At 36.3% G+C, this 27,955-nt stretch overlaps 1 protein-coding gene across 17 annotated transcripts in view; it reads left to right on the top strand.

Moving 5' to 3' along the window:
• PPP1R9A (protein phosphatase 1 regulatory subunit 9A) overlaps positions 1–27,955 on the top strand; it is a 390,995-nt gene that overhangs the window by 231,356 nt on the left and 131,684 nt on the right. For all 17 annotated transcript variants that reach the window (XM_063726078.1, XM_054559470.2, XM_054559467.2 and 14 more), the window contains exon 5: positions 23,297–23,401. In XM_063726078.1, coding sequence (XP_063582148.1) covers positions 23,297–23,401 — 105 coding nt within the window. The remainder of the gene's footprint in view (positions 1–23,296; positions 23,402–27,955) is intronic.

Genomic DNA, 27,955 nt, shown 5'->3' with positions numbered 1-27,955 from the left:
AAAACTGCGAAGTTGAACTTCATTATATCCAAATTTTCGTTCTTTGAGAAACACAGTTAAGAACTGAAAAGCAAAGACATAGACAAGGAGAAAATATTTTCAAATATATATAAGAACTTGTATCCAGAATATGAAGAATACTAATAACAAGAATAACCACTGAATTTTTAAAATATGGACAGAAGATTCAACAGCCATTTCAAAGTGTAAAACTTATGACTGGCCAATAGTATGTGAAAATATATTCAGTGTAATAGCAATGCAAATTAAACTTTAATGAGATATTACTGCACACCTAGTAGAATGGCTAAAGATAGGAATACTAACAATATAAAGTGCTGACATGGATGCAGAGAAGTGAAATGCTCCCTTATGGCTGGTGGGAATGCAGAATTTCACTGCCACTTAGGAAAACAGTTTGGAAGTTTTTTTTAAAGTTAAATATACACCTAACTTTTTGATCCAGCAATTCCACTCCAAGATATTTTCCAATAGAAATGAAAACATATATCTACATAAAGTCTTGCATGTGAGTGACAACTTTATTCATAATAGACAAAATCAGGAAACAACTTATATTAGTCCATTCTCACACTGCTATGAAGAAATACCCAAGGCTGGGTAATTGATAAATGAAAGAGGTTTAATTGACTCACAGTTCAGCATGGCTGGGGAGGCCTCAGGAAACTTACAGTCATGGCAGAAGACACCTCTTCACAGGGCAGCAGGAGAGAGAATGAGTGTAGAGCGAAGGGGGAAGCCCCTTATAAAACCACCTGATCTCATGAGAACTCCCTCACTAGCAAGATAACAGTATGGAGGAAAACCAGCCCCATGATTCAATTACCTCCCACCCGGTCCCTCCCACAACATGTGAGGATTATGAGATTACAAATTAAGATGAGATTAGGGTGGGGACACAAAGCCAAACCATATCACAACTCAAATTTCTATTTTGTGCTTTTGCCTCATGTCTTCTGAATGAGACTTTTGCAGAAGGTGCAACTTCAGGAATCTGTAATTTTCAAAATTGCTTCATGTTATTCTGTTGCAGTGAGGCAGTTTGGGAACCAGTGCCCTAGACTATCTTATCCAATAAGGTAGGGACGCTGCTAATTCCTAGAGTACTTTTTTGCAAATTTGGAAAAACATGCCTTTTCTGGAAAGATGCAATCTTATTGGTGTATGGCCTGGCAGCTAGAATGAAGACTGAATTTCAGCTTTCTTTATATTCCCTCATGTGGGAGCTGTAGTTCATTGTTTCGTGTACATTACAGAAAGGAAAACATTAAAAAAAAGAAAAAAAAAACCCTGAAGCTTTGACTCCCAACCTCATCATGAGTAAGCTTAATCTGGCAGAGTATTTAAACTAGATGAGTCTGGAATTAGCTAGAAGACTATGTTTTTTGTTTTCCTTTAAAGGAAATCTTTAATATTACTACCACATTGCTACCAAAGACGTTACTACTTAGAGCTAGAGGAAAAGTAGAAAGAGGCTATACTGGAAGAAAATAGGAGAGATGGCTAAGTAGCTCAAAGTGAACCCAGCTCTTGCTACTTGCTAGAAAGAAAAGAAGAAAGTAGAAGTAGGTAGTTGGTAGTAGCTCCATTAATTTTTACACTGTAGGGGAGTGGAGCGTAAGCTAGAGAGAACTAGAGAAGGCCATGCTTTTCTAAATTTCTGGGAAGAATGACTAACAAAGGGAAAAAGTGATTCTGGACCTACTGTATGGGAGAACAGAGCCTCTGTCCCTCTAACCACATAGATCAAGTGGGAGAAGGCATATATACAGTATTCTAGAATTTTTAATTCACTATAATATTTAATCCATTAATTAATTTTCAATCAATTATAATTGCTTATTTCATTTTATTTTTTTGACACAGAGTCCTGTTCTGTTGCCCAGGCTGGACTGTAGTGGCATAATCTTGGCTCACTGCAGCCTTTGCCTCTTGGGTTCAAGTGATTCTTTTGCCTCAGCCTCCCAAGTAGCTGGGACTACAGGCATGCCATTGTGCCCAGCTGATTTTTTTGTATTTTTAGTATAGATGGGGTTTTGCCATGTTGGCCAGGCTGGTCTTGAATTCCTGGTCCCAAGTGGTCTACCTGTCTGAGGCTCCTAAAGTGCTGGGATTACTGGCATGACCCACCACAACTGGCCAGGAGATGAGAGTAGTTTTAGTTTTTATTTTTATTTTTTTGAGACAGAGTTTCACTCTGTCACCGAGGCTGGAGAGCAGTGACACAGTCTTGGCTCACTGAAATCCTCTGCCTCCAAAGCTCAAGCAATCCTCCCACCTCAGCCTCCAGAGTAACTGGGACCACTGGTGCACACTGCCACACCTGGCTAATTTTTTTTTTTTTTTTTTTTTTTTTTTTTTTTAAAAGAAATGGGGCTTCGCCATGTTGCGCAGTCTGGTCTCAAACTCCTGGGCTTAAGCAATCCGCCTGCCCTGCCTTCCCAAAGTGCTGGGGTTACAGGCTTGAGCCACCACTCCCAGCCTTAATTAGTTTTAATGAAACCACCAAAATAAACAATAAAATATTCTTGAGCTTAACCAACATTCCTGTTTTCTATGGGTAAAGTATTTCAGTCTTATGCGTGGTGGGGTGAGGTGAAGTCAGATAAGGGACAGATAATAAAAAAATTTAAATGTCAAGAATGATAATTTAGGATGAAAATACCAGAATTAGGTGAAGACGCAATGCGGAAGAAACTTGAAAACCAGGCCAAGTGATTAGAAATACATTTTATTGGAATGATGAAGTTGATGGTGTTTCAGATAAAATTGTTCTCTAAGATGTATTTTTTACACCTTTATTGATATATAATTCACATACCATATAGTTTACTCATTTAAAGTGTACAATTCAGTGGTTTTGTGAATATTCAAGAGTTATATAACCATCACAATTCGTATTAGAATTTTTACCACCCAATATTTTTACCACTCAAAAAGAAATCCCAAATCCAGTCACTTTCCTTTCCCCCCAGCTCTCCTCACCCTTCTCTGCCATAGGCACAAATCTACTTTCTGTCTCTATACATTTGGCTCTCCTGGCCATTTCATGTGAATGGAATACAATATGTGGTCTTTTGTGACTGACTTTTTTTTTTTTTTTTTTAACTAGTAAAACGTTTTCAAGGTTCATTCATGTTGTAGCATTTATCAGTACCTAATTCATTTTTATTGCAAAATAATATTCCATTGACTTGATAACACCACATTTAGTTTGTTCATTTTAATATTAGTTGATGGATATTTGGGTTGTTTTCACTTTTGGGCTCTTATGAATAATGCTGCAATGAACATTCATGTGATAGTTTTTGTGTGGACACATTTTCATTTCTCTTGGGAATATATCTAGTGGTAGAGTTTCTGGGTCATATAATAACTATGTTTAGCCTTTTGAGCAACTAGTAGAGTGGCTTCATAAGCAGCTGAGTCATTTTACCTATTCACGAGCAATGTATGAAGGTTCCAATTTCTTTACATCCTCATGAACACTTGTTTTTATCTCTTTGATTATTGAGTGGGTATGAAGTATTTCATTTTAGTTTTGGTTTGCATTTCCCTGCTGGCTAATGATGTTGAACATTTTTTTCATGTGCTTATTGGCCATTTTTATATCTACTTTGGATAAATGAATATTCAGATTCTTTCCCCATTTTAAAATTGGGTTGTTTTATTATTGAGTTAGAGTTTTTATGATATTCTGGACAGAAGTTTCTTATCAGATACATAATATGTAAACATTTTCTTTTAACTTATGAGTTGCCTTTTCACTTTCTTGATGGTTTCCTTAGAAACATAAAATATTTTAATTTTGATAAAGTTCAATTTATCTAGTTTTTTTTTTGTCACTTATACTTTGATCTCATATCCTAGAAGACTTTACATATTCTGAGATCATAAAGATTTACTCGTTCATCTTCCACAAAGAGTTTTGTAGTTTTTAGTCTTTCTTATATTTAGGTCTATGATCCATTTTAGTTAATTTTGTATAAGGTGTGAGGAAGGGATATATTCATAGCTTCATTCTTTTCCATATGGATATTTAGTTTTCTAGCATCATTTTTTGAAAAGACTAGTCTTTCTCCATTGAATGATCTTGGCATCCGTGTTGAAAATCTGTTGATCATAAATATAAGTGTTTATTATATGGACAAGATTAATTTTTTTAATGAGTGATATGCAGAATGGATTTGAGGAACACATAGAGCCAATGATAATGAGATAAGTTAGAGGAAGTACCATTGTGAAACTATGGACCTAAACCAGTGAAGTTTGTTGGGTGATACATATAAAGAGACAAAGCTGAATTATTATGTCTTCAGTATGCATTTTGTGTATATTATGTGTTATCTAATATATATTATTTATATTTCCATTATAATCATTCATTCTCTTTTATCCAATGACTTAATTTTATGTTATTATTTCATACTAACTGGACTGTGTGAAATGAATTTAGGAACAGAGGAGTCTCCTGTAAGTCTTCTCAGCTGTGAAGTATCCTTGAATATCCCAAGGAATTCTCTGAAGATTGGAGTCCTGGCCCTCTTTGTTGAATTTGATTTAGCACATTAGGGTTCGACCAAGTTACCTGTATTTTATATAGTTGCCCATATTATTCCAATGTACAGCTCTGGACACTCTGGCTTTTTATAATCAGTTTCTAATGAACTGTCATATCTTCCTATTAGTTGCTTAGCTTTCTGGTGTCATCTGTGATTTTCAGGTATCATCTCTTGTTTTTGGTCTGGTTTAGTCTTTATTGGCATTCCATAGCTGCCTGGCCATTCTGCCTTGCTAGAAGACAAATATTACCATTTTTTTCTTTTTTTTCTACTTAAAACCTCTTAGATATCATAAGACCATAGATCTCAGACTTATTATACTGATTGGTGAGATCTGCTCTCAGAGTGGGGCCCACTGTATTTTAAACACATACCCCCAGGTAATTCTGATATAGATGGTTAGAGGAACTCTGCTTTCGGGTGTTTCTAAGCCAATTTGTTATTTTGGTTACAAGGATATTAGAGGTGATTTTATTGGTATTTACCCTCCTGAGTCAGTAGTGCCTAAATCCTAACATTCAGTTTTCCTCCTTATGAAACCCCTGGCAGAGGCCCCTGTGAGAAAGGAGTCTTGGCTTAGTAGGAGGCTAAGAGCTAATACATTATTACCTGGGCTGGTACTTCCTGGGAATTATTATCTAGCAAGTATGAGAGACGCAGGTCTGGTCACATGAATTAGCTAATATTTTATTTGACATTTCCTAGTTCTACTTCCTTTCCCAAATCATCTTTTAATTTTTAATTTGTTTTTATTTTTTTTCAGGCTTATTGAAGTATAATTAAGAAGTAAATATTGCGATATTTTGATGTGCATATACATTGTGAAATGAGTGCATCATTAACATATTCATCAATCTAATTAACATATTCAGCAGCTCACATAGTTAATTTCGTGTGTGATGAGAACATTTAAGGTCTACTCTACTAGTGAATTATAAGTACACAATACGTTATTGTTAACTATACTCACTATGCTATACATTTGGTCTCCAGAATTTATTCATCTTATAACAGAAAGTTTCTATTCTTTGACAAACCTCTCCCCATTTGCCCCACTCCCCCCAACCCCTGATAACCAGCCTTCTACTCTGTTTCTGTGTGTTTGACTTTTTGAGATGCCACATATATATGAGATCATGCAGAATTTTTCTGTGTCTGACTTATTTCACTTAGCATAATGTCTTCCAGATTCATCCATGTTGTTGCAAATAACAAGATTTCCTTTTTTAAGGCTGAATAATACTTTGTCGTGTGCGCGTGTGTAAAATTACATTTTCTTTATCCATTTATCCATCAACAGACACTTGGGTTGTTTTTTTTTTTTCATATTTTGGCTATTGTGTATAATGCTGCAATGAACATGGAAAATAGTGATTCCACATAGTGATTGTATTTCCTTTGGATATATTCCCAGAAGTAGATTGCTGGATCATGTGGTAGTTCTAGTTTAATTTTCGAGGAACCTCTATGTTGTTTTCTATTACGGAATGTACCGCTTCACAATAAAGTCCACATATGCCAAGCCCACAGCTAACATCATACTAATGGTGAAAAATTGAAAACGTTACCTTTAAGATCAGGGATAAGACACAAATACTCTTGCCACTTATCAACATAGTGCTGGAGTCCTAGCCTAATAATTAGGCAAGAAAAAGAAGTAAAAGGCATCCAAACTGGAAAGGAAGAAGGTAAACTATTCCTTTTGTAGATGACATGACCTGATTAAAGAAAATGCTAAAGCATGCACCAAAATTTGTTAGAACTAATAAATAAATTCAGCAAACTTGCAGGATCAACTTTACTGAGTGGACAATGTACAAAAATCAGCTGTATTTTACATACTAACAGTGAACTAGCTGAAAAATTAAGAAAACAATCCCATTTACAATAGCATCAAAAAGAATAAAATACTTTAATATATTTAACTGAGGAAGTGAAAGATATGCACACTGAAAACTGTAATACATTGGTGAAAGAAATTGAAGAAGACACAAATAAATGGAAAGATACCTCGTGTTCATGGATTGGAAGAATACTGTATAAATGTCTGTACTAGCTATCCCAAATCTAAATATGTAATAAACATTTCAAGCATTCAGGGAAATAATACAATGCCACTTCTTTAGAGGAGATCACCTGATATTTATAAGTAGAAGAGCTAAGATAAAACAGAAAACAATACCTTCTCACCTTTTCATCACTGATGTTGTCTGCAGTGAATATATTGTTAGTGGCGCAGACCAACTATATTAAAGTTTAAGGGATGCAAATAAGCATGAGAATGAGCATGGGAAACCAGCCCCAAAATTCAGTCTTCAAGATTCATTAAAAGTTAAACCACAAAAGGCAGAAAAAGAAATGAAGACAAAATTTGGAACAAAGTACAAAGGCAACAAATAGAAAAAAGTAGCAAATATTATAGATATTAGTCAATATTTGTTACTTTTGAATGTCAGTGGTTTAAGTACATCAGTTAATCACTTTGAATGTCAGTGGTTTACATGCATCTACTAAAAGACAGAAATTGCTGGGCATGGCGGCTCACACCTGTAATCTCACCGCTGTCAGGCCCTGGTGTGTGATGTTCCCCTCCCTGTGCCCTTATGTTCTCATTGTTCAACCCCCACTTACGAGTGAGAACATGTGGTGTTTGGTTTTCTGTTCCTGTGTTAGTTTGCTGAGAATGATGGTTTCCAGCTTCATCCATGTCCCCACAAAGGACATGAACTCATCCTTTTTTATGGCTGCGTAGTATTCCATGGTGTATATATGCCACATTTTCTTTATCCAGTCTATCATTGATGGGCATCTGGGTTGGTTCCAAGTCTTTGCTATTGTGAATAGTGCTGCAATAAACATACGTGTGCATGTGTCTTTATAGTAGAATGATTTATATCCTTTGGGTATATACCAAGTAATGGGATTGCTAGGTCAAATGGTATTTCTAGTTCTAGATCCTTGAGGAATCTCCACACTGACTTCCACAATACTTGAACAAATTTACATTCCCGCCAACAGTGTAAAAGCATTCCTATTTCTCCACATCTGCTCCAGCATCGGTTGTTTCCCGACTTTTTAATGATCGCCATTCTTACTGGCGTGAGATAGTATCTCTTTGTGGTTTTGATTTGCATTTCTCTAATGACCAGTGATGATGAGTTTGTTTTCATAAGTTTTTTGGCCACATAAATGTCTTCTTTTGAAAAGTGCCTGTTCATATCCTTTGCCCACTTTTTGATGGGGTTGTTTGTTTTTTTCTTGTAAATTTGTTTAAGTTCTTTGTAGACTCTGGATATTAACCCTTTGTCAGATGGATAGATTGCAAAAATTTTTTCCCATTCTGTAGGTTGCCTATTCACCCTGATGATAGTTTCTTTTGCTGTGCAGAAGCTCTTTAGTTTAATTAGATCCCATTTGTGAATTTTGGCTTTTGTTGCCATTGTTTTTGGTGTTTTAGTCATGAAGTCTTTGCTCATGCCTATGTCCTGAATCATATTGCCTAGGTTTTCTTCTAGTGTTTTTATGGTTTTAGGTCTTACATTTAAATCTTTAATCCATCTTGAGTTAATTTTTGTATAAGGTGTAAGGAAGGGGTCCAGTTTCAGTTTTCTGCATATGGCTAGCTAGTTTTCTCAACACCATTTATTAAATAGGAAACCATTTCCCCATTGGTTGTTTTTGTGAGGTTTGTCAAAGATCAGATGGTTGTAGATGTGTGGTGTTATTTCTGAGGCCTCTGTTCTGTTCCATTGGCCTATATATCTGTTTTGGTACCAGTACCTTGCTGTTTTGGTTACTGCAGCCTTGTAGTATAATTTGAAGTCAGGTAACATGATGCCTTCAGCTTTGTTGTTTTTGCTTAGGATTGTCTTGGCTATATGGGCTCTTTTTTGGTTTCATATGAAATTTAAAGTAGATTTTCAAATTCTGTGAAGAAAGTCAATGGTAGCTTGATGGGAATAGCATTGAATCTGTAAATTACTTTGGACAGTATGGCCATTTTCATGATACTGATTCTTCCTATCCATGAACATGGAATGTTTTTCCATTTGTTTGTGTCCTCTCTTATTTCCTTGAGCAGTCATTTGTTTTTCTCCTTGAAGAGGTCCTCCACATCCCTTGTAAGTTGTATTCCTAGATATTTTATTCTCCTTGTAGCAATTGTGAATGGGAGTTCAATCATGGTTTGGCTCTCTGTTTGTCTATTATTGGTGTATAGGAATGCTTGTGATTTTTGCACAGTGATTTTGTATCCTGAGACTTTGCTGAAGTTGCTTACCAGCTTAAGGAGTTTTTGGACTGAGATGATGGGGTTTTCTAAATATACAGTCATGTCATCTGCAAACAGAGACAATTTGTCTTTCTCTCTTCCTATTTGAATAGCCTTTATTTCTTTCTCTTGCCTGATTGCCCTGGCTAGAACTTCCAATACTCTTTTGAATAGGAGAGCGCAGAGAGGGCATCCTTGTCTTGTGTCAGTTTTTAAAGGGAATGCTTGCAGCTTTTGCCCATTTGATATGATATTGGCTATGGGTTTGTCATAAATAGTTCTTATTATTTTGAGAGATGTGCCATCAGTACCTAGTTTATTGAATGTTTTTATCATGAAGGGGTGTTGAATTTTATCGAAGGCCTTTTCTACATCTGTTGAGATAATCATGTGGTTTTTGTCATTGGTTCTACTTATGTGATGGATTACGTTTATTGATTTGCGTAGGTTGAGCCAGCCTTGCATCCCAGGGATGAAGCTGACTTGATCGTGATGGATAACCTTTTTGATATGCTGCTGGATTTGGTTTGCCAGTATATTATTGAGGATTTTTGCATCGATGTTCATCAGGGATATTGGCCTGAAATTTTCTTTTTTTGTTGTGAAGAGTCATTTTTTAGAAAGTATTTTGACCTCATTGAAAATGAAAATAGATCATATTTAAATTTTTGGGATGCTGTAAAAGCAGCACTTTGAGGGAAATTTATATTATTGAATGCATATGTATTAGAAAAGAAGAAAGATCTAAAATCAGCTATCTAAGCATCTTCATGAGGAAACTATAAAAAGCAGAGGAAATTAAATCCAAAGTAAGGAGAACAAAAGAAATAATAAAAATTAGGGCAGAATTCAGTGAAATTGAAAACAGGAAATCAGTAGAGAAAGTCAGTAACACCAAAAGCTGGTTCTTAGCAAAGATTGGTATTTTTGATAAGCCTCTAACCAGGCTGAGAAAAAAAGAGAGATGACACAAATTAGTAATATTAAAAACGAGAGAGGACAATTCACTGTGGATGGCATGGGCACGAAAAGGACAATAAAAGAATATTATGAGCACCTCTGTGCCCACAAGTTTGACAACCAAGATGAAACAGACCAATTTTTTCCAAGGTGTAAATCTGTCAAAACTTTACAAGAATAGGCAATCTGAATAGGCCTATATCTAGTAGAGAAATTGAATCAATATTTAACAACCAGCTGGGCACAGCGGCTCATGCCTGTAAACTCAGCACTTTGGGAGGCCGAGATGGGCAGATCACTTGAAGCCAGGAGTTTATTGCCAGCCTGGCCAATATGGTAAAACCCCAATTCTCTAAAAATACAAAAAAAAAAAAAAATTAACAACCTTCAAAAAGAGAGAGCAACATAGGGCCAGGTGGATTTACTGGTGAATTCTACCCAACACTTAAGGAAGAAAGTATACCAATCCTCTCCTATCTCTTCCAGAATATAAAAGCAAAGATAATACTTCGTGTTCCATTCTATGAGGCCACCAGAACTCTAACACCAAAATCAGACAAAAACGTTACAAGAAAAGTAAACTATAGATTAATATCTCTCATGAACATAAATGCAAAAACAAATATATATCAATATGTATATTGATATATACAAATATATGTCAATAAAATATTAACAAATCGAGTCCAACAACATATAAAAGGAATTATATACAGGGACCAGGTGGGATTTATCCCAGGTATACAAGGCTGGTTCAACATTCAAAAGTCAATGAGTACAGTCCATCACATCTACAGGCTAAAGAAGGAAAATAACATGATTTTATCAGTAGATGCAGAAAAAAGCATTTGACAAAAATCATCCGTTTATGAGAAAAACTCTAAGTATACTAGGAATATAGCAGAATTTTCTCAACTTGAAAAAAAATACCTACAAAACACCTAGAGCTAACATTATATTTAATAGTGAGAAACTAAAAAACTTTCCTGCTAAGATTAGGAACTAGACAATGATATCCTTTCTTACAGTTGTTTTCTAGCTAATGCAGTAGGATAAGAAAAATAAATGAACAATACACAGATTTGGAAAGAAAAAGTAAAAGTCTTTGATCACAATGACATCATTGTCTATGTATAACAGTTCAAAAATAGAGTAAAAAACCTCTGAAAATTGATAAGCAATTATAGCAAGGTTTCAGAATACAAGCTTATTATACAAAAGTCATTCATTTTCCTATATAACAGCAATGAGCAAGTAGAATTGGAAATTAAAAACATTAAAATTCATTTCTGTTAGCACCCCTAAAAATGAAATACTTAGGTATAAACCTAATGAAATCTAAAGTCTGTATGAGGAAAACTACAAAACTGTGATCAAAGGTATCAAATAATTAATAAATGGTAAGATATTCTACATTCATGTATAAGAAGATGTCAGTTCTTCCCTACTTAATCTAAAGATTCAATGAAATTTCAATCCAAATTTCAGCAAGTTAATTTGTATATATCAACAAATTGATTCTAAAGTTTATATGGAAAGACAAAAGACACAAAATGGCCAACTTAATATTTAAGGGAAATAACAAAGTTGGAGGAGTGACATTAGTTGACTTCAAGATTTAGTATAAAGCTTCAGTAATCAACTGTGTGGTACTGGCAAAAGAATAGACAAAGATATCAGTGGAACAGAACAGAAAGCCCAGAAATAGACCCACATAACTATACTCAACTGAACCTTGCAAAGGAGCAAAAGCAATACATTAGAGAAAAGACAGTCTTTTCAACAAATTGTACTGGAATAACTGGACATTCCCCTGCTTAAAAAAAAAAAAAAAAAAAAAATCTGAAGAAGTACCTTACACCCTTCACAAGAATTAACTCAAAATGAATTACAGACCTAAATGTAAAATGCAAAAGCAAAACTCCTAAGTGACAACACGGAATATCTAGGTAAGCTTAGGTATGGCAATGACTTTTTATATTTTATTTTTGAGATGGAGTCTTGCTCTGTCGCCCAGGCTGTAGTGCAGTGGCACAATCTCGGCTCACTGCAACCTCCACCTCCCAAGTTCAAGCAATTCTCCTGCCTCAGCCTCCTGAGTAGCTGGGATTATAGGAGTGTGCCACCGTGCTTGGCTAATTTTTTTGTATTTTTAGTAGAGATGGAGTTTCACCATATTGGCCATGCTGATCTCGAACTCCTGACCTTGTTATCTGCCCATCTGGGCCTTCCAAAGTGCTGGGATTATAGGCATGAGCCGCCGCGTCCGACTGGCAATGACTTTTTAGAAACAACACCAAAGGCATAATCTATGAAAGAAATAATTGATAAGCTGGACTTCTTTTAAATCAAAAACTTGTGTTTTGTGATAAGTAGTGTCAACAGAATGAGAAGAGAAGCTATAGACTAGGACAAAATATTTAAAACAGATAAAACTAATAAAGGACTGTTATTTAAATATACAAAAAGCTCTTAAAACCTAAATAATAAGAAAACTATAACTTGATTTTAAAATGCTCAAAAGACCTGATAATACATTTCACCAAAGAAGATATACAGAAAACAAGTAAGCATATAAGGAGTTGTTTAATATCATGTGATGAGAGAATTGCTATTTAAAACAATAATGAGATACCACTATATACCTGTTACAATAGCTAAAATTCAAAACACTGACAACAAATGCTGACAAGGATGTAGAGCAATAAGGTGTCTCATTCATTGCTAGTGGGAATGCAAAATGGTACAGCCACTCTGGGGGACAGATTGACAGTTCTTTAATGAAAATAAACACACTCTGATGATCTCACCCAGCTGAAAACTTTTGTCCACACAAAAACTTACACATAGATGTTTATAGCAGTTTTATTTATAACTACTCCAGTTTGGAAGCCACCAGGATTTCCTACACTGGGTGAATGTAAAAAGTGTGGTACATCCAGACATTGGAATATTATTCAGTGCTAAAAAGAAATGAGCTGTCAAGCCATGGGAAGACATGGAAGAATGCATATCAGTAAATGAAGGAAGCTAATGTGAAAAGCCTACATACTTTATAATTCTTATTATCTGACCTTCTTGCAAATGCAAAACTATGAAGACAGTAAAAAGATCATTGTTTGCCAGGGATTTGGTGGGAGGGAGGGATGACTAAGTGGAGCACAGAGGATTTTTTTAGGGCAATGAAACCATTGTATATGATACTATAATGGTGGATACGTGTCATCCATCATACATTTGTCAAAACCCATAGAATGTGCAATACCAAGAGTGAATGCTTATGTCAGCTGTGGGCTTTGAACAATAATGATGTGTCTTTAAAGGTTTTTTTTTTTTTTTCTGTAATATGTGAACCACTATCATGTAAGATGTTGATGGGTTGATGGGGGGAGACTGTGCATGTGTACAGACAGGATCTGTAGAGAAACTCTCCAAATTTCCGACTTAATTTTGTTCTGAACATAAAAATACTCTACAAAAGGAAAGTTTATTAATTTCCAAAACAGGTAGGAGAAGGGTAATGTTACTGTAGGAAGCTTTCCTTATTTATAAGTTTGTTTTTATTTTTTACATTAATAAAGAAAATGATAAAGTCAACACATAGTACTGAGAATTTTTTTTTTTTTGGAGACTGAGTCTCACTCTGTCACCAGGCTGGAATGCAGTATCACAATCTCGGCTCACTGCAACCTCCACCTCCCAGGTTCAAGCAACTCTCCTGCCTCACCTTCCCAAGTAGCTGAGACTACAGGTGCGTGCCACCACGCGGGGCTAATTTTTGTATTTTTAGTAGAGATGGGGTTTCACCATGTTGGCCAGGATGGTCTCCATCTCTTGACCTCGTGATCCACCCGCCTTGGCTTCCCACAGTGCTGGGATTACAGAAGTGAGCCACCGCACCTGGCCTGAAAATCATTCTGATGAGAAGCATAATCTCTTAAAATCCCTTGATAAGAAAATACTAAATAATTCCAGATAAATTGTTATTTTAATATGTAATCTATTCTATATTTACATTAAGTTAATATTTTATGGTAAAGATCCATGCATTCTTTTTTCTAATTTATATTATAAGGCTTTGAAAGCTGAGTGAATTGTGTCAAATTTTTAACCCATTTATAGCTTCCGTTTTGTCCCATATGTTATAAATCAAGGCAAATAAAAATTCTTATTTAAACCTTCCTCACCTCACTATGTACGCTCAAGTTTTTGTCCTCATTTTGTTTCTTCTTAATTCTGGAGCAACCTTTCACTTTATCTGAGAACTAAACTTCTGTCCTTTCAATTGAAAAATAAACATCCTATTACATCACCTACATAGTTACACTTTTTCTTAAAACTATGCCTGCTAAAATAGACTCAGTTACCCATATTACCATTGTTAATTAACTTCTATTTAACATTCTCTGGTAGATAGGAACTTGATAATAATTGCCTATCATGCACAAGCAATTTAGATGACTAGGAAATATCATTCTCTACAGCCACACCTTTTTTTTTTTTTTTTCTTTTCTTTGAGACAGAGACAGAGTCTCACTCTGTCCTCCAGGCTGGAGTGCAGTGGCACTATCTCAGCTCACTGCAACCTTCACCTCCTGGGTTCAAACTGATTCTCCTGCCTCAGCCTCCCAAGTAGCTGAGACTACAGGCACCTGCCACCACATCCGGCTAATTTTTTTATTTTTAATAGAGGTAGGGTTTCACCGTATTGGCCAGGCTGGTCTCGAACTCCTGACCTCAAATGATCCACTCGCCTCAGCCTCCCAAAATGCTGGGATTACACGCATGAGCCACTGCACGCCCAGCCTCACATACATTATATTTATGTCTTCATCAAGTGTCAAGAATGAGCACATTCATTAACGTGATGTAAAATCATGGTAACGTCGTAACATTTTAAGGTAAGAAGCAGAGTTGTACACTGTAAGCACTATGCTTGCTATTCAAGATCTTGAAGATAAGTACACAAGAATCTTATGAATCACATTTAAGTGGACACTCTAAAAAATGTAATTATTGATATAAAACATTGTTAGAATCATGATTCAGTTCAGTCTGTTTTAGTTTTTTATCATTTTAAACTTTAGTTATGGATATCATTAGCTTATCTGATCAATACACTATTATCAGAATTTTAAGAAGTTCAGGTTAACTAGTCTTTTCTGAAAACAGAAACTCAACATCCGTACAAAATTATGGAGAAAACACAGCTATGTATTTCAGACAAAATTTTTAAATCAGTCTGATTTGTCCAAAGAATCAGTTTTTAGCTTTAAATTTTTAAACAGTTTTTAATTGATACCTTATATTGGTACATATATATGGGGTACATGTGATACTCTCTTACATGCATCGAATGAGGAGAATTGTTGTTAGTTCTTGCTGGAAAGTTTGGTAGAATTTGGCATTGAAGCCATCTGGTCCTGGACATTTCTTTGTTGGGAGACTTTATTACTGAATCAATCTCATTACTTATTATTGATCTGTTCCAGTTTTTTATTTCTTCCTGATTCACTCTCAGTAGGCTATATATGTGTATCCAGAAATTTATCCATTTCCTCCAACTTTCCAGTTCATTAGGATTTAGTTGCTTATAATAGTCTTTGATGAACTTTTGTATTTCTGTGGTATTAGTTGTAATGTCTGTTTTCTGTTTCTGTTTCTGGTTTTGTTTATTTTGATCTTATCCTTTTCTTAGTTGCTTTTTTAGTGTCCATTTTGTTTAATTGTAGTTTTTATTATATGTTTCCTTCTACTAATTTTTAGTTGTGGTTTTTTTCTTTGTATCTTTTTTATGTAGTAGTTTATGGGTATCAACTTTCCTCTTTGCACTGCATTTGCTATCTACCATAGGTTTTGGTAAGTTGTGTTTCCATTTTCATTTGTTTCAATAAATTTTTATATTTGCTGCTTAATTTCATCATTGATACAGTGTTTGTTCAGGAGCATAGTTTTAAATTTTCTTGTATTTGTACTTTTTTAAAAGTTTCTCTTGTTACTGGTTTTTATATTCCATTGTGGTCTGAGAAGATAGTTGATGTGATTTCATTTTTTAAAAATTTGTTGAGGCTTGTTTTGTGGCTTAACACATAGTCTACACAGATTCACTTTTATTGCATGAATTTAGATTCATAAATTAAAATCTTTCTACGCTGCTAGCAGATCCTTTAAGAATTTTTTCCCTAAATTACTAGTACATTTGAAGTTTTCTTTAGATATTACTATAGATTCATGAACTTATACTGTGTAAACCAATTATATCTTAGCTCCTTAAAATTCAGAGACTTCTAAATTTTATTTATTAATACTCTTCTTAGGAAAATACTTCATACAGAATGAGAGAGAATGACTTCTGAGTTATAGCAACACAGAGAAAATTGTAGCTTTAATTATACAATCTCTGCAACAGGTTAAGTAATCAGGGAAACACCAAAATTTCACTGTTCAAGATTTCAAAGGATTATTTTCCCTTCTAGTAGTTATAAAACATTTTATGAAATTATTTGGATGCACAAATTGAGAAACAAAGAATTAAAAAAATGGCAACTCTCATTCCTTGTCATGTCACATATAAAGGACAAGAAATCCCTTTAATCTTAACAGAGGTCTCTAAAGTTCAGATTATAAAATTACATTCCCAATTATTAATGCTATGCATGGGGATTATCATTATCATCATTATCATCTTCTAGTGGAAACTATATCCAGAACCAAAATGGTGAAGAACTAGAAAAGAAAATGAAAAATTCAAAATTTAAAGAAAAAAGCCAACTTGTAGTGGACTAGCATCACAGCAAAGGTAAAGTTCTATTGCCCTTTTTTTTTTTTTTTTTTTTTTTTTGAGACAGAGTCTTGCTCTTTCCCCCATGTAGGAGTATAGTGGCAGGATCATGGCTTAATTCAGTCTTGACCTCCCAGTTTCAAGCAATCCCTCCACTTCAGCCTCCCAAGTAGCTGGACAAAAAGCACAGCACATGCCAGCACACCTGGCTAATTTCTTTATTTTTTGTGGAGATGAGGTCTCGCTATGTTGCCTGTGTTGATCTTGAACTCCTGGGCTCAAACAATTCTCCCACCTTGGCCTCCCAAAGTGCTCGATAGTAGGCATGAGCCACTGCACCAGGACTCTGTTGCTTTCTGAGAATCACTTTGAGGAGAAAGAAAAGAAGTCCCTCCTCCTAAACAGCTCCTGAAGTACATTTCTGTGCTATCACAGTTTGGTTGGCTTTATGAACCCACTTTAGTGTCTCAGTGGATCCTCCAAAAGTGTAACATGTTAATATTCAAAGAATTTAAATGGTGACTTTTGTAAATATAAAAAGAAAATATATCAAATATTTTATTCCACTTCCTAATTAAGTAGAGGACTAGTGAGATTATAAATATGGTTCAAAGTGCATTTTAGGAACTAGTTTCTTAAAGACAAGTTAATTTATGCTAGAATAATATAGCTAAGTTACATACAATCTATTTAATATTTTACATGACAATAAAGCATTATTTTGGGGATTATCTTTTTTAATAGTTGAAAATATTAGAATTTACCAGGATAGAAATCTGCAAATTAATAAAGAACTTCACTATGCCTAGTGTCACAAGATTCTTGGGATATTGTTTTTCTGGCTGGTGATGTCTTTGCCGAAGTCTTGCTTAGGCCCGCTGGGTTTGTTCTGCCTACTTGGCTTGGCAGGCTTTACTTGGCTCATGCTACTGGCCTGGATCCCATACCTGCCAAGGGCAAGTCAGGCATGGAGTGGCAAGGGGTGTGTGAAGGAGCATGGGGTTCAGCCAAAGTGCAATCAGACATGCTGGCTGCTGCATTGGGGTGGGCAGTTACAGGTGCTGGCACGGGCACTGACTCTCTATGAGGCTGTGGCCAGACCAGGTGCACTGCAGGCAGCTTCCCCAGCTGGCACCGGGAAATGCAGTGGCACCTGGAAGCTTGGAGATACTAGGCACCACAGGACCCCAAAGAGGGAGTCACAGCCCTGGCTCAGGGAGCTCCCAGGTCTGGGCTGCCTGAGAAGGCACAGATCTTCTCTTCTTCTCTTTGCCCTCAATGTGGCAAGCAGGGGGCATGTTTCAGTCCTGTGTTATAGCTCTTTTAGCTCTGCCATTCAGTAGGTCCCGAGTTCTTGTCCTGCAACTAGGAAGAATGAGGTACAGAGCCATGTGGAGGATGAGCAAGATGAAGGGGAGCTTTATTGATCAATAGAACAGCACACAGGAGACCTGCAGAGGGTAGCTCCTTTCCACAGCCAGGGTGTTCCAATGACTGTTCAGCTTCTAGCAGAAAGGAGACCCTGGAGAGGGAAGCTCCACCTAGCAGGCAGGTCATCTCATTGTCTTCTTAGCTCTCAGCAGAGAGGCAGCCCTGGAGTGGATTGTTCCACTCTGCAGCTGGTAGTCTCAATGTCTCTGCAGGTTTCTGAAGCTCTCAGCGGAGAAGAGGCCCTAGAATGGGTAGCTCCTCTCTTCTGCTGGTTGTTGGGACATCTCCTGCTGTCAGCAGAAAGGGTAGCTCTTCTCTGCAGCTGGTCATCCATCATCTGCTCTGCTCTGGCTGAGCCTGGGGCTTTTATAGGCCTAATAGAGGGGAAGTGCATGCTGATTGGTCCATGGGCAGCCATGGACAGATCCAGGAAAAACCACCACGAGTTTGCCCTCCAAATCAGCAGGACTGGCAGTCCTGTCCCCAGGCTTCAGGCCTTCTCTTAGGGATCTGCCCCCTTTTGCTCAGGTATCTGTCTGCCTCCCCCTGCTGTTCATGGCACATGGGCTTGACCCCGATTTGCTCCAAGATGGGAGCAGGTGCCCACAGCAGGGAGAAGCCAAGCAGTGGGAGCAGGCACTTCTGAGCCTGCAGGGGGCAGGGGGGCCTTCTCAGCTCCACCCCCTCCCCCCCAGAGTGCAGGGATACCTGGGTCTGAAGCTGCAATATGGGCTGCTCCCATGACCCTAGAGGAGTGGGGCTCCTGGTCCCCCAAAAGTACAGGGAAGCTCCATTCTGCAGCCACAGCTCGGGCACTTGCAGCCCTTCCCAGGAGGGTGAGGCTCCTGCCTCCTCCATGGAGCCAGAGGCCCAGGTCTGCAGCTGCAATTTGGGCAGCTGCAGCTGCACCTGGGGAGTTCCCACCCCATCTCAGAAGAAGAAGGGCTTACGCTTGTCCCCTGCTGCCTGGAGCTCCATGGAGCATGTATCCTCGGCGGCACCTCCCTGCTGCAGTCGGCGTGATGGCAGCGGCAGGCCGTCTAGAGTGGCTGCTGCTATAATTAGAATCTTTAATCAGTAGTAAACAGTGAATCAAATAAGTACATTTCCCTTAATTATCCTTATGTGGATCTGTTAATGCATTCATATGACATTGAAAGAATATGTTGCCCTACTTTTGACCTTATTTCCAAGCTTTGAATAACTTTTCTTAACATTTGGGATCAAAATGTGATTTATGCCACTGTTACCCAGGGGTGCTTATGGTAACACTCAAATTTTCTTTGAAGGGAAAAGTCAATATGATAAAGTTGTCAGTTCTCCCCAAGGGCATCTTTAAAATCAGTATGATTTCATTAAAACTCCAACAAATATTTTCATATTACTTGGTAAATAAGCCCAAAACTAATTAGGAAGAGCAAAGGATCAAGAATGACTCAGACAAATTTGAAGAAAATTAACCATTTTAGGAGAATTGCCCTATGAAATGCAAAAACTAGTTATAAAGCTTTATTAGCTAAGACAATGTAGCATTGATGCAAGGATAAACAAAGAGATAAATAGAACCTATAGGGAACCTATAAACATGATGATGCACGTTTGAAAACTTGGCATATATTGCGCTACTTAACTCTGGGGGGAAAATGGACTCTATTAAATGTTGTTTGGCCAGTTGTTTATACATTTGAAAAAAAATAAAATTAGATTGCCAACACATATTATAATTTTAGAAAATTTCCAGGTGGATAACTACCTAAATACAGAAAATCAGAATGTTAATGCATTTTGAAGAAAACATAGGCCCAAAGCAGTGGCTCGCAGCTGTGATCCTAGCACTTTGGGATGCCAAGGCAGGAGGATCACTTGAGACGAGGAGTTTGAGAGCAGCCTAGGCAACATAGTGAGACCCCATCCCCCACCGCCCAAAAAAGGGAAGAAAATATAGAATCTTTTAATAAACTTTGGGCAGAAAACTACTTCTTAAACAAAACACAAAAAAATACCTACTTACAAATGTGGATATACTTTAGAAAATTATTTTCCTCTAAACCACCATGTTTCAAAGATATATAAAAAGACAAGCTACAGATAGGGTGAAAGTATTTGCAATATGTTTAGGGAAATATTAATATACAAGATATATAAAGACATCTCATTTAAGTTAATAAGGAAAGTCACTAACCCAACAACAACAGTGTAACAAATAGGTAAAAGAAATGATTTGACAATTTGTGGAAGTAGACAGGTGACTTATAAACATATGAAAAAATGTTTACCCACACTAGTAATCAGTGAAATGCAATTGAAATCACATTGTAATATCTTTTTACACCTATATGATTGGCAGTACTTAAAGGATCTGAGCATACCAATTATTCCTGAGGGCATGGAGATTTGTTAATGTCTAATAAAATTGAAAATACTTATATTCTTTTCTTTGACTCAGGAATTTTATTTCTGGGTATATATCCTGGAGAAAACTCATTCATGTGCATAAGGAGGCATGTAAGAAGTTGACTGTTACAGCAATATTTTATTGTAGCTAAAATGGAAAACAACACAATTGTCCAGCTGCAAAATAATGAATAAATACATTTTGGGATTTTGATAAAAGATGATACTATATAGTTGTTAAAATAAATTAGGTAGATTTACAGTTATAATAGTCATGGTTAAATCTCAAATGTAATGCTGAATGAAGCAAACTAAGTTGCAGAAAGAGAGGTATACATCATAATTTTTGAAAATAAACGATTGTATGTAAATTATGCCTATTCATGCATATATATAGATCCTGTTTCAAAAAATCCGTAGAAAGGTCAAACACTTTATTCTTTTATTATTATTATTAAGATTATACTTTAAGTTCTGGGGTACATATGCAGAACATGCAGGTTTGTTGCATAGGTATACATGTGCCATGGTAGTTTGCTATACCCGTCAACCCGTCATCTAATTAGTACGGTGATTACCTCTGTATAAGCAATGAAGGGAATAAAACTAGAGACAAATAATAAATGGGCTTCAACTTTTCTGTAATGTGCTTCTTTAGAAAAAATATGACTCAGGCCGGCCGTGGTGGCTCACACCTGTAATCCCAGCATTTTGGGGGGCTGAGGCAGGAAGATCACAAGGTCAGGAGTTCAAGACCAGCCTGACAAACATGATGAAACCTCATCTCTACTAAAAATACAAAAAACATTAGCCGGGCTTGGTGGTGCACGCCTGTAATCCCAGCTACTCAGGGGGCTGAGGCAGGAGAATCTCTTGAACCCGGGAGGTGGAGGTTTTAGTGAGCCGAGATCACACCACTGCACTCCAGCCTGGGTGACAGAGGGAGACATTGTCTCAAAACCAAAAAAAAAAAAAAAAAAAGAAAAAATATGACTCAAATATAGCACAATGCTAGGATTTTATAAAGGTGGGTATTGGGTACATGAAAGTTTATCTATTTGACTACATTTCTCATGTTTGAAGTATTTCATTATGAAGAATAAAAATGATACATACAAAATATGTATAGAAATGTAAAAGTATTATACAATAGACAGTATCAATACATACACTGCTCATAAACATAAGTATGAACACACACACAAACACTTGTATGTATATGTAAGTATACAGATGCACATGAATGAGCATTACGTATTTGAAGTATACACCTTGAATGGGAAGGATTCCCTGTAATTCCTGGTTAAGTTTTTCCTTAGGGAAGATAGATGTGTTGTGAGACTAGATATTAGGCCCAAAGCATATTTCATCTGGATCTCTTATGTTTTATGTACAGTTATTAAGGACAAAAATGATATAAATACGTAAATATGTTATTTGCAGTTATCAATTTTTGTGATAGGAGTATGGATGTTTGGTAAACTGAATGTCACCATTTAGTATTACTTGTTTCTATCCTTTAAAACAGTCTTTATTTTTATTTTTTTTTTCAACTTGTATTTTTGATTCAGGGTGTACATGTGCAGATTTGTTACCTGGGTATGTTGTGTGAGGCTGAGGTTTGGGATATGAATGATCCTGTCACCTAGGTACCAGGCATAGTACGCAATATTTAGTTTTTCAGCCCTTGCTTCCCTCTCTTCCTTTCCCCTCTAGTAGTCCCCAGTTTCTATTGTTGCCGTCTTTATGTCCATGAGTTCCCAATGTTTAACTTACACTTATAAATCAGAATGTGCGGTATTTGGTTTTCTGTTCCTGTGTTAGTTTGCTTAGGATAATGGCCTCCAGATGCATCTGTGTTGCTGTAAAGGGCATGATTTCATTCTTTTTTATGGCTACATAGTATTCCATGGTGTATATCTACCACAGTTTCTTTATCTCATCCACCATTTGTGGACATTTAGGTTGATTCCATGTCTTTGCTGTTGTGAACAGTGCTTCAGTGAACATGCATGTATCATTTTGGTAGAAAGGTTTGTTTTCTTTTGAATATATACCCAGTAATGGGATTACTGGATCACATAGTAGTTCTGTTTTAAGTTCTTTGAGAAATCTTTAAACTGCTTTCCACAGTGGCTGAACTAATTTATGTTCCTCCCAATAGTGGATAAGCATTCCCTCTTCTCCATATTCTCCCCAGCATCTGTTTTTTTGTTTTTTTTTTTAACTTTTTAGTAGTAGCCATTCTGACTGGTGTGAGATGGTAACTCACTGCGGTTTTGATTTGCACTTCTCTGATGATTAGTGAAGTGGAGCATTTTTTTATGTTTGTTGGCCATTTGTCTTCTTTTGAGAAATGTCTGTTTGTGTCTTTTTTTCCAGTTTTTAATGGAAATAGTCTTTTTAAAACATTAAGTGTTTGACTAATATCTGGAGCTTCTATAGTCATCCCTGGGAATCCACAGGTGATTCTTTGTAAGACCTCAGTGGATACCAAAATCTGCGGATGCTCAAGTCTCTTACAGTATAGTATAGAGATAGTATTTGCATATAACCTGTGCACATCTTTCAAATAGTTTAAATCGTCTCTGGATTACTTCTAATATGTAATACAATGCAAATGCTGTGTAGTTAAGTTTTTTAATTTGTACTTTTTATTGTATTACTTTTTTATTTTTTCAAAATATTTTATATCCACAATTTGTTGAATCCACAAATGTGGAACCCACTGATAACAGAAAGCAGGACTGACTGTATGTAAAAGATAGATTTTGGATCAAAAAAGAGTATCTTAAAAATGACATATTTTGTCAACTGATTTGTTGGAAATGATTATTACATAAATTAATTGTGGGTAATTTTTTCCTCTTTCTAAAGAATACAAGTCAATGACCAGATTGTGGAAGTGGATGGAATCAGCTTGGTGGGTGTGACACAGAATTTTGCAGCAACAGTTCTCAGAAACACCAAGGGCAATGTCAGGTAAATACGTGCCTTCTAATATACACCATGTTGTTACTTTAGTTGAATTTTAATTTTCTATAGTTTAACCTGCAAATAAATGTAATTACAATGACAATTTTACCTGAATAGTAAAACTTTGCTTTTAGTTTTAAATATTTTCACCCTTATTATAATTAGTTCATGAAAATGGAATTTAAAATTACAAATCATAGTATTTTAGAAAGATACGAAGACAAGCACTTGTCCTTGTATCTTTCTAAAATACTATGGTTACCAGGAAGATATAATTTCTAGTTATAACCTCAATAAATATGAATTAGGTCCCAAATCTTTTTAAGGAAAACAATTATACAATACTTGAAATGATTATACATATATTCAATGTTGTGTGTTTTTTAGACAATCAGGTTGAATAAAGATAAGTATATTTTTTAAATGTATATATTATTTTAAGGAATCAGCCATGACCAGTGTTTGATGAATTATAACTTTTCCAACTTAATGCACTTAGGGTGCATTTTTTTTGGTCCTTGAAATTTATATTCAACCTTGGGATTGTGAATATTGTATATTGGAAAACAAGTAAGAAAGCAGTTTAGAGCTAGTTGAAGTCAAGGTTTGAAATCAGGTCTTTTTTTGCTTATAGGTTACCTATTTATCTTCAGTATTGCTTATATCATATACTTTTCCATACATCTTGTGTAAGAAACATTAAGGATACATTATTTAGTGTGTGTAATGATGAAAATGATTGGGTGTTCTCAATATCAAAATGAAACTGCTAAATATTCTGAAAATATTAATGAGTTAACATTGCTATATAGACAGTAACATTAGGATATTATTGCAGTATGTCTTATTTTGCCAAAGCATGAATTTAAGTTTTAGACTTTAGGCTTTTTCAACTGTAAATCATCTTCTAATGCTAAAGGGATGCCTTAAGGAATATTACCTAAACTACTTCTGTGGGCGCTATGTTGATGTTTCTAGAATATCCACAGTCCTGAGAAAAGTATGTAAAATAATTGCAAAACTGTGTGGTGCTCTCTGAGTTGTGTGGGTGGGCCCATTCAGTAAATGTGATTGTCTTTTTGAAGATCTCTATGTGTTCTTAAGACAGCACTTTCCCGTGTCAGTATAGAACTTGGTTTTGAAGCTGTCCATTAGACTTTAAAGTAAATTTTAAACATGAAGTCCTTGCCCATGCCTATGTCCTGAATGGTAATGCCTAGGTTTTCTTCTAGGGTTTTTATGGTTTTAGGTCTAACGTTTAAGTCCTTAATCTATCTTGAATTAATTTTTGTATAAGGTGTAAGGAAGGGATCCAGTTTCAGCTTTCTCCATATGGCTAGCCAGTTTTCCCAGCACCATTTATTAAATAGGGAATCCTTTCCACATTGCTTGTTTTTCTCAGGTTTGTCTCTGGGGACTGTTGTGGGGTGGGGGGAGGGGAGAGAGATAGCATTAGGAGATATACCTAATGCTAAATGGCGAGTTTAATGGGTGCAGCACAGCAGCATGGCACACGTATACATATGTAACTAACCTGCACATTGTGCACATGTACCCTAAAACCCAAAGTTAATAATAATAATAATAATAATAATAATAATAATAATAAAAGAAATGTATCAGCAAATAAAGTAAATTTTAAAATGAAATAGGTAAGATATATATTCAACTCCTAAGAACATTTCTCAGTTGGAAACGAATTTGTAGTTACATGAAACCATAGCCATCCCTTTTTTCCCCTCTGTTGACTGCATAATCTTGTGTTATTATTTTCAGCCTTGTACAAATTTCAGAAGTCTTCAAATGTCTTCTTAACTGGTCTGATTTCACATTCTCACTTCCTCAGTCTGCTCTGTTCATCATTACTCTCATGGAAGGGCATAATTACAGTTTTCAAGTAAATGAAGGGCTATCATGGAAAAAGAAATTGACCTTATTCTGCTTAACTCTAGTACAGGTTGAGTATCCCTTATGTTAAATGCTTGGAACCAGAAGTGTTTCCGATTTCAGATTTTTTTTGGCATATTAAAATATTTGCATTATATACTTAGTAGTTGAGCCTCCCTGATGTGAAAATTCGAAATCTGAAATGCTCCAATGAATATTTCCTTTGAGTGTCATGTCAGTGCTCAGAAAGTTTTGAGTGTTCTGAACATTTTGGATTTCAGATATTTCGATGTGGGATGCTCAACCTGTATAAACTTCCATGTGCAGGGTTTTTGTTTTGTTTTGTTTTGTTTTTTGTCGTTGTTTTTTGAGACAGAGTCTTGCTCTGTCACCCAGGCTGGAGTCCAGTGGCGCAATCTGAACTCACTGCAATCTCTGCCTCCTGGGTTCAAGCAATTCTCCTGCCTCAGCCTCGCAAGTAGCTGGATTACAGGCATCCACCACCACATCCAGCTAATTTTGTATTTTTAGTAGAGACGGGGTTTTGCCCTGTTGGCCAGGCTGGTCTTGAACTCCTGACCTCAGGTAATCCACCCACCTTAGCCTCCCAAAGTGCTAGGATCACAGGTGTGAGCCACTGCACCTGGCCCCATGTGCAGGTTTTTGTGTGGACATAAGTTTTCTACTCTACTAGGTAAATACCAAGCATGGAGCATAATTGCTATATCATGTAGTAAAGTGTATGTTTAGTTTTGTAAGAAACCACCAACCCATCTTCAAACTGGCTATACCATTTTGTATTCCTATCAGCAATGAGTGAGAGTTCCTATTGCTCTATATCCTTGCCAGCATTTGTTGTCAGTGTTTTGGATTTTGACTATTCAAATAGGTGTGTAGTGGAATCTGATTGCTTTAATTTCCATTTACCTCCATTGTCTATTAATATTTACAATTGGTAATGAAAAGTTTCATGTTAATATGATTTGTAATCCTTTATAATATTTTCTTTTTTACCCCCTCTTTTGGATTTTTTTCTCTTATAATTGGGTTTTTGTAATTTTCATCAGACTGTAACTAGATCTGTGTTTGTTTATTTGGTTTTGTGAAATTCTGTTTGGGATTCAATCTGAAGACTTGGATTTCGGAAAGTTTCTATTATGCTTTGGTTATTTGCTTTATTTCTTCTGCATTGTCTTTGGCCTGTCTTCTCAAACCAGTATTAAATGGGGCTTAGATTTTCTGGGCATATCCTCTAGAATCTTATTTTCTCTCAGGATCTCCATCTGTTTGAATTTTTGCTAGTATAAGAGTTTCTTTAATTTTCTCTTCCAGATTACCATGGTTTTTTTTTTGTTTTTTTTTTTTTTTCCAGGCATGGCCTATTTTAACTGTTCCATGCTTTATTCTCTATTTTCTGTTTTTATTTCTAGCTCCATTCTCTCTTCCCAGAGCTTAAGAATAGTATATCCAGCTTCCTACTTGACATCTTCATATGGCATTCTAAAAGGCACATCAAATTTGATATACTCCAAGTATTATCCTTTATTTGTGCCATTCCCTGTCTTCTGCCCCACTTTCCTGCTTTGCCCTCTTCCCCCAAAAAACTCCATGTCACATGACATACAGTTGGCTGCTTCCACCTTATCAAGTCTCAGTTCAAATGTCAATTCTTCAATGAATGAGCTTTTCTCATATTTATGTTGTCCAAACTCCAATTCATTCTATCTCAATTACCATGTTTTCTACATAGCATTCATTTACTGATCCTCTCCGCCTGATTATTGACTCTCTTTTGGGTTTTCTACTGTATTGATTCCTGTCTAGTCTGTATGATAATTTGAATATGAAAGTAATGATCTGTGACTTTTGAGGCTAGGTTATAAAAGGCACTGTGGCTTTCACCCTGCTCTTTTGGATCACCAATTTTAGGGAAATGTAGCTGCCATATCAAGAATGCTTTCAAATACCCTTTTGAAGATGCCCACACAGGGAAGACGTTGGGCCTACCAGCAGCCAGCACTAACTTAACCAGACATGTGGGGAGGCACCTTTGAAGATCTTCCAGCCTTAGTAAAGCATTCAGATGCCTGCAGCTTCGGCTAACAACTGGTTGAATTTTGTGAGAATCACCAAGCCACAATTGAACAGAGAAGCCTTCCTTGAATTCTTGACTCACAGAAACTATGGAAGATAGTAATTGTTTATAAGTTTTGGGGTAATTTGTATCAGCAGCTACAACTTACACATATTTTGGTACCTGAATGTGGGCTCCAGTTTAACAAAAAATGAAAATGTGGGAGTAGCTTTGGGACTGGACTGTTAGTGAGGCTGGAAGGACTATGAGGAGAGTATTAGTAAAAGCCAAATAGATCTTACAGTGATTACTGGGAGAAAACTGATGGTCTGTGAGGAGGAGGCTGGTGAGGGCTTAAAGAAGAAAACTATAATTGTTATTGAAAATTGGGCCAGGCGTGGTGGCTCATGCCTGGAATCTCAGCATTTTGGGAAGCTGAGGCAGGTGGATCATCTGAGGTCAGGAGTTTGAGACCAGCCTGGCCAACATGGTAAAACCCCGTCTTTACTAAAAATATTCAAAATTAGCCAGGCGTGGTGGCACATGCCTGTAATCCCAGCTACTTGGGAGGCTGAGGCAGGAGAATCACTTGAACCTGG

The sequence above is a fragment of the Pongo abelii genome, chromosome 6 (genome assembly GCF_028885655.2).
Source record: "Pongo abelii isolate AG06213 chromosome 6, NHGRI_mPonAbe1-v2.0_pri, whole genome shotgun sequence".
NCBI classification, from domain to species: domain Eukaryota; kingdom Metazoa; phylum Chordata; class Mammalia; order Primates; family Hominidae; genus Pongo; species Pongo abelii.
The sequence above is the reverse complement of the archived record's forward strand: the minus strand, read 5'-3'. Positions and strand labels throughout refer to the sequence as shown.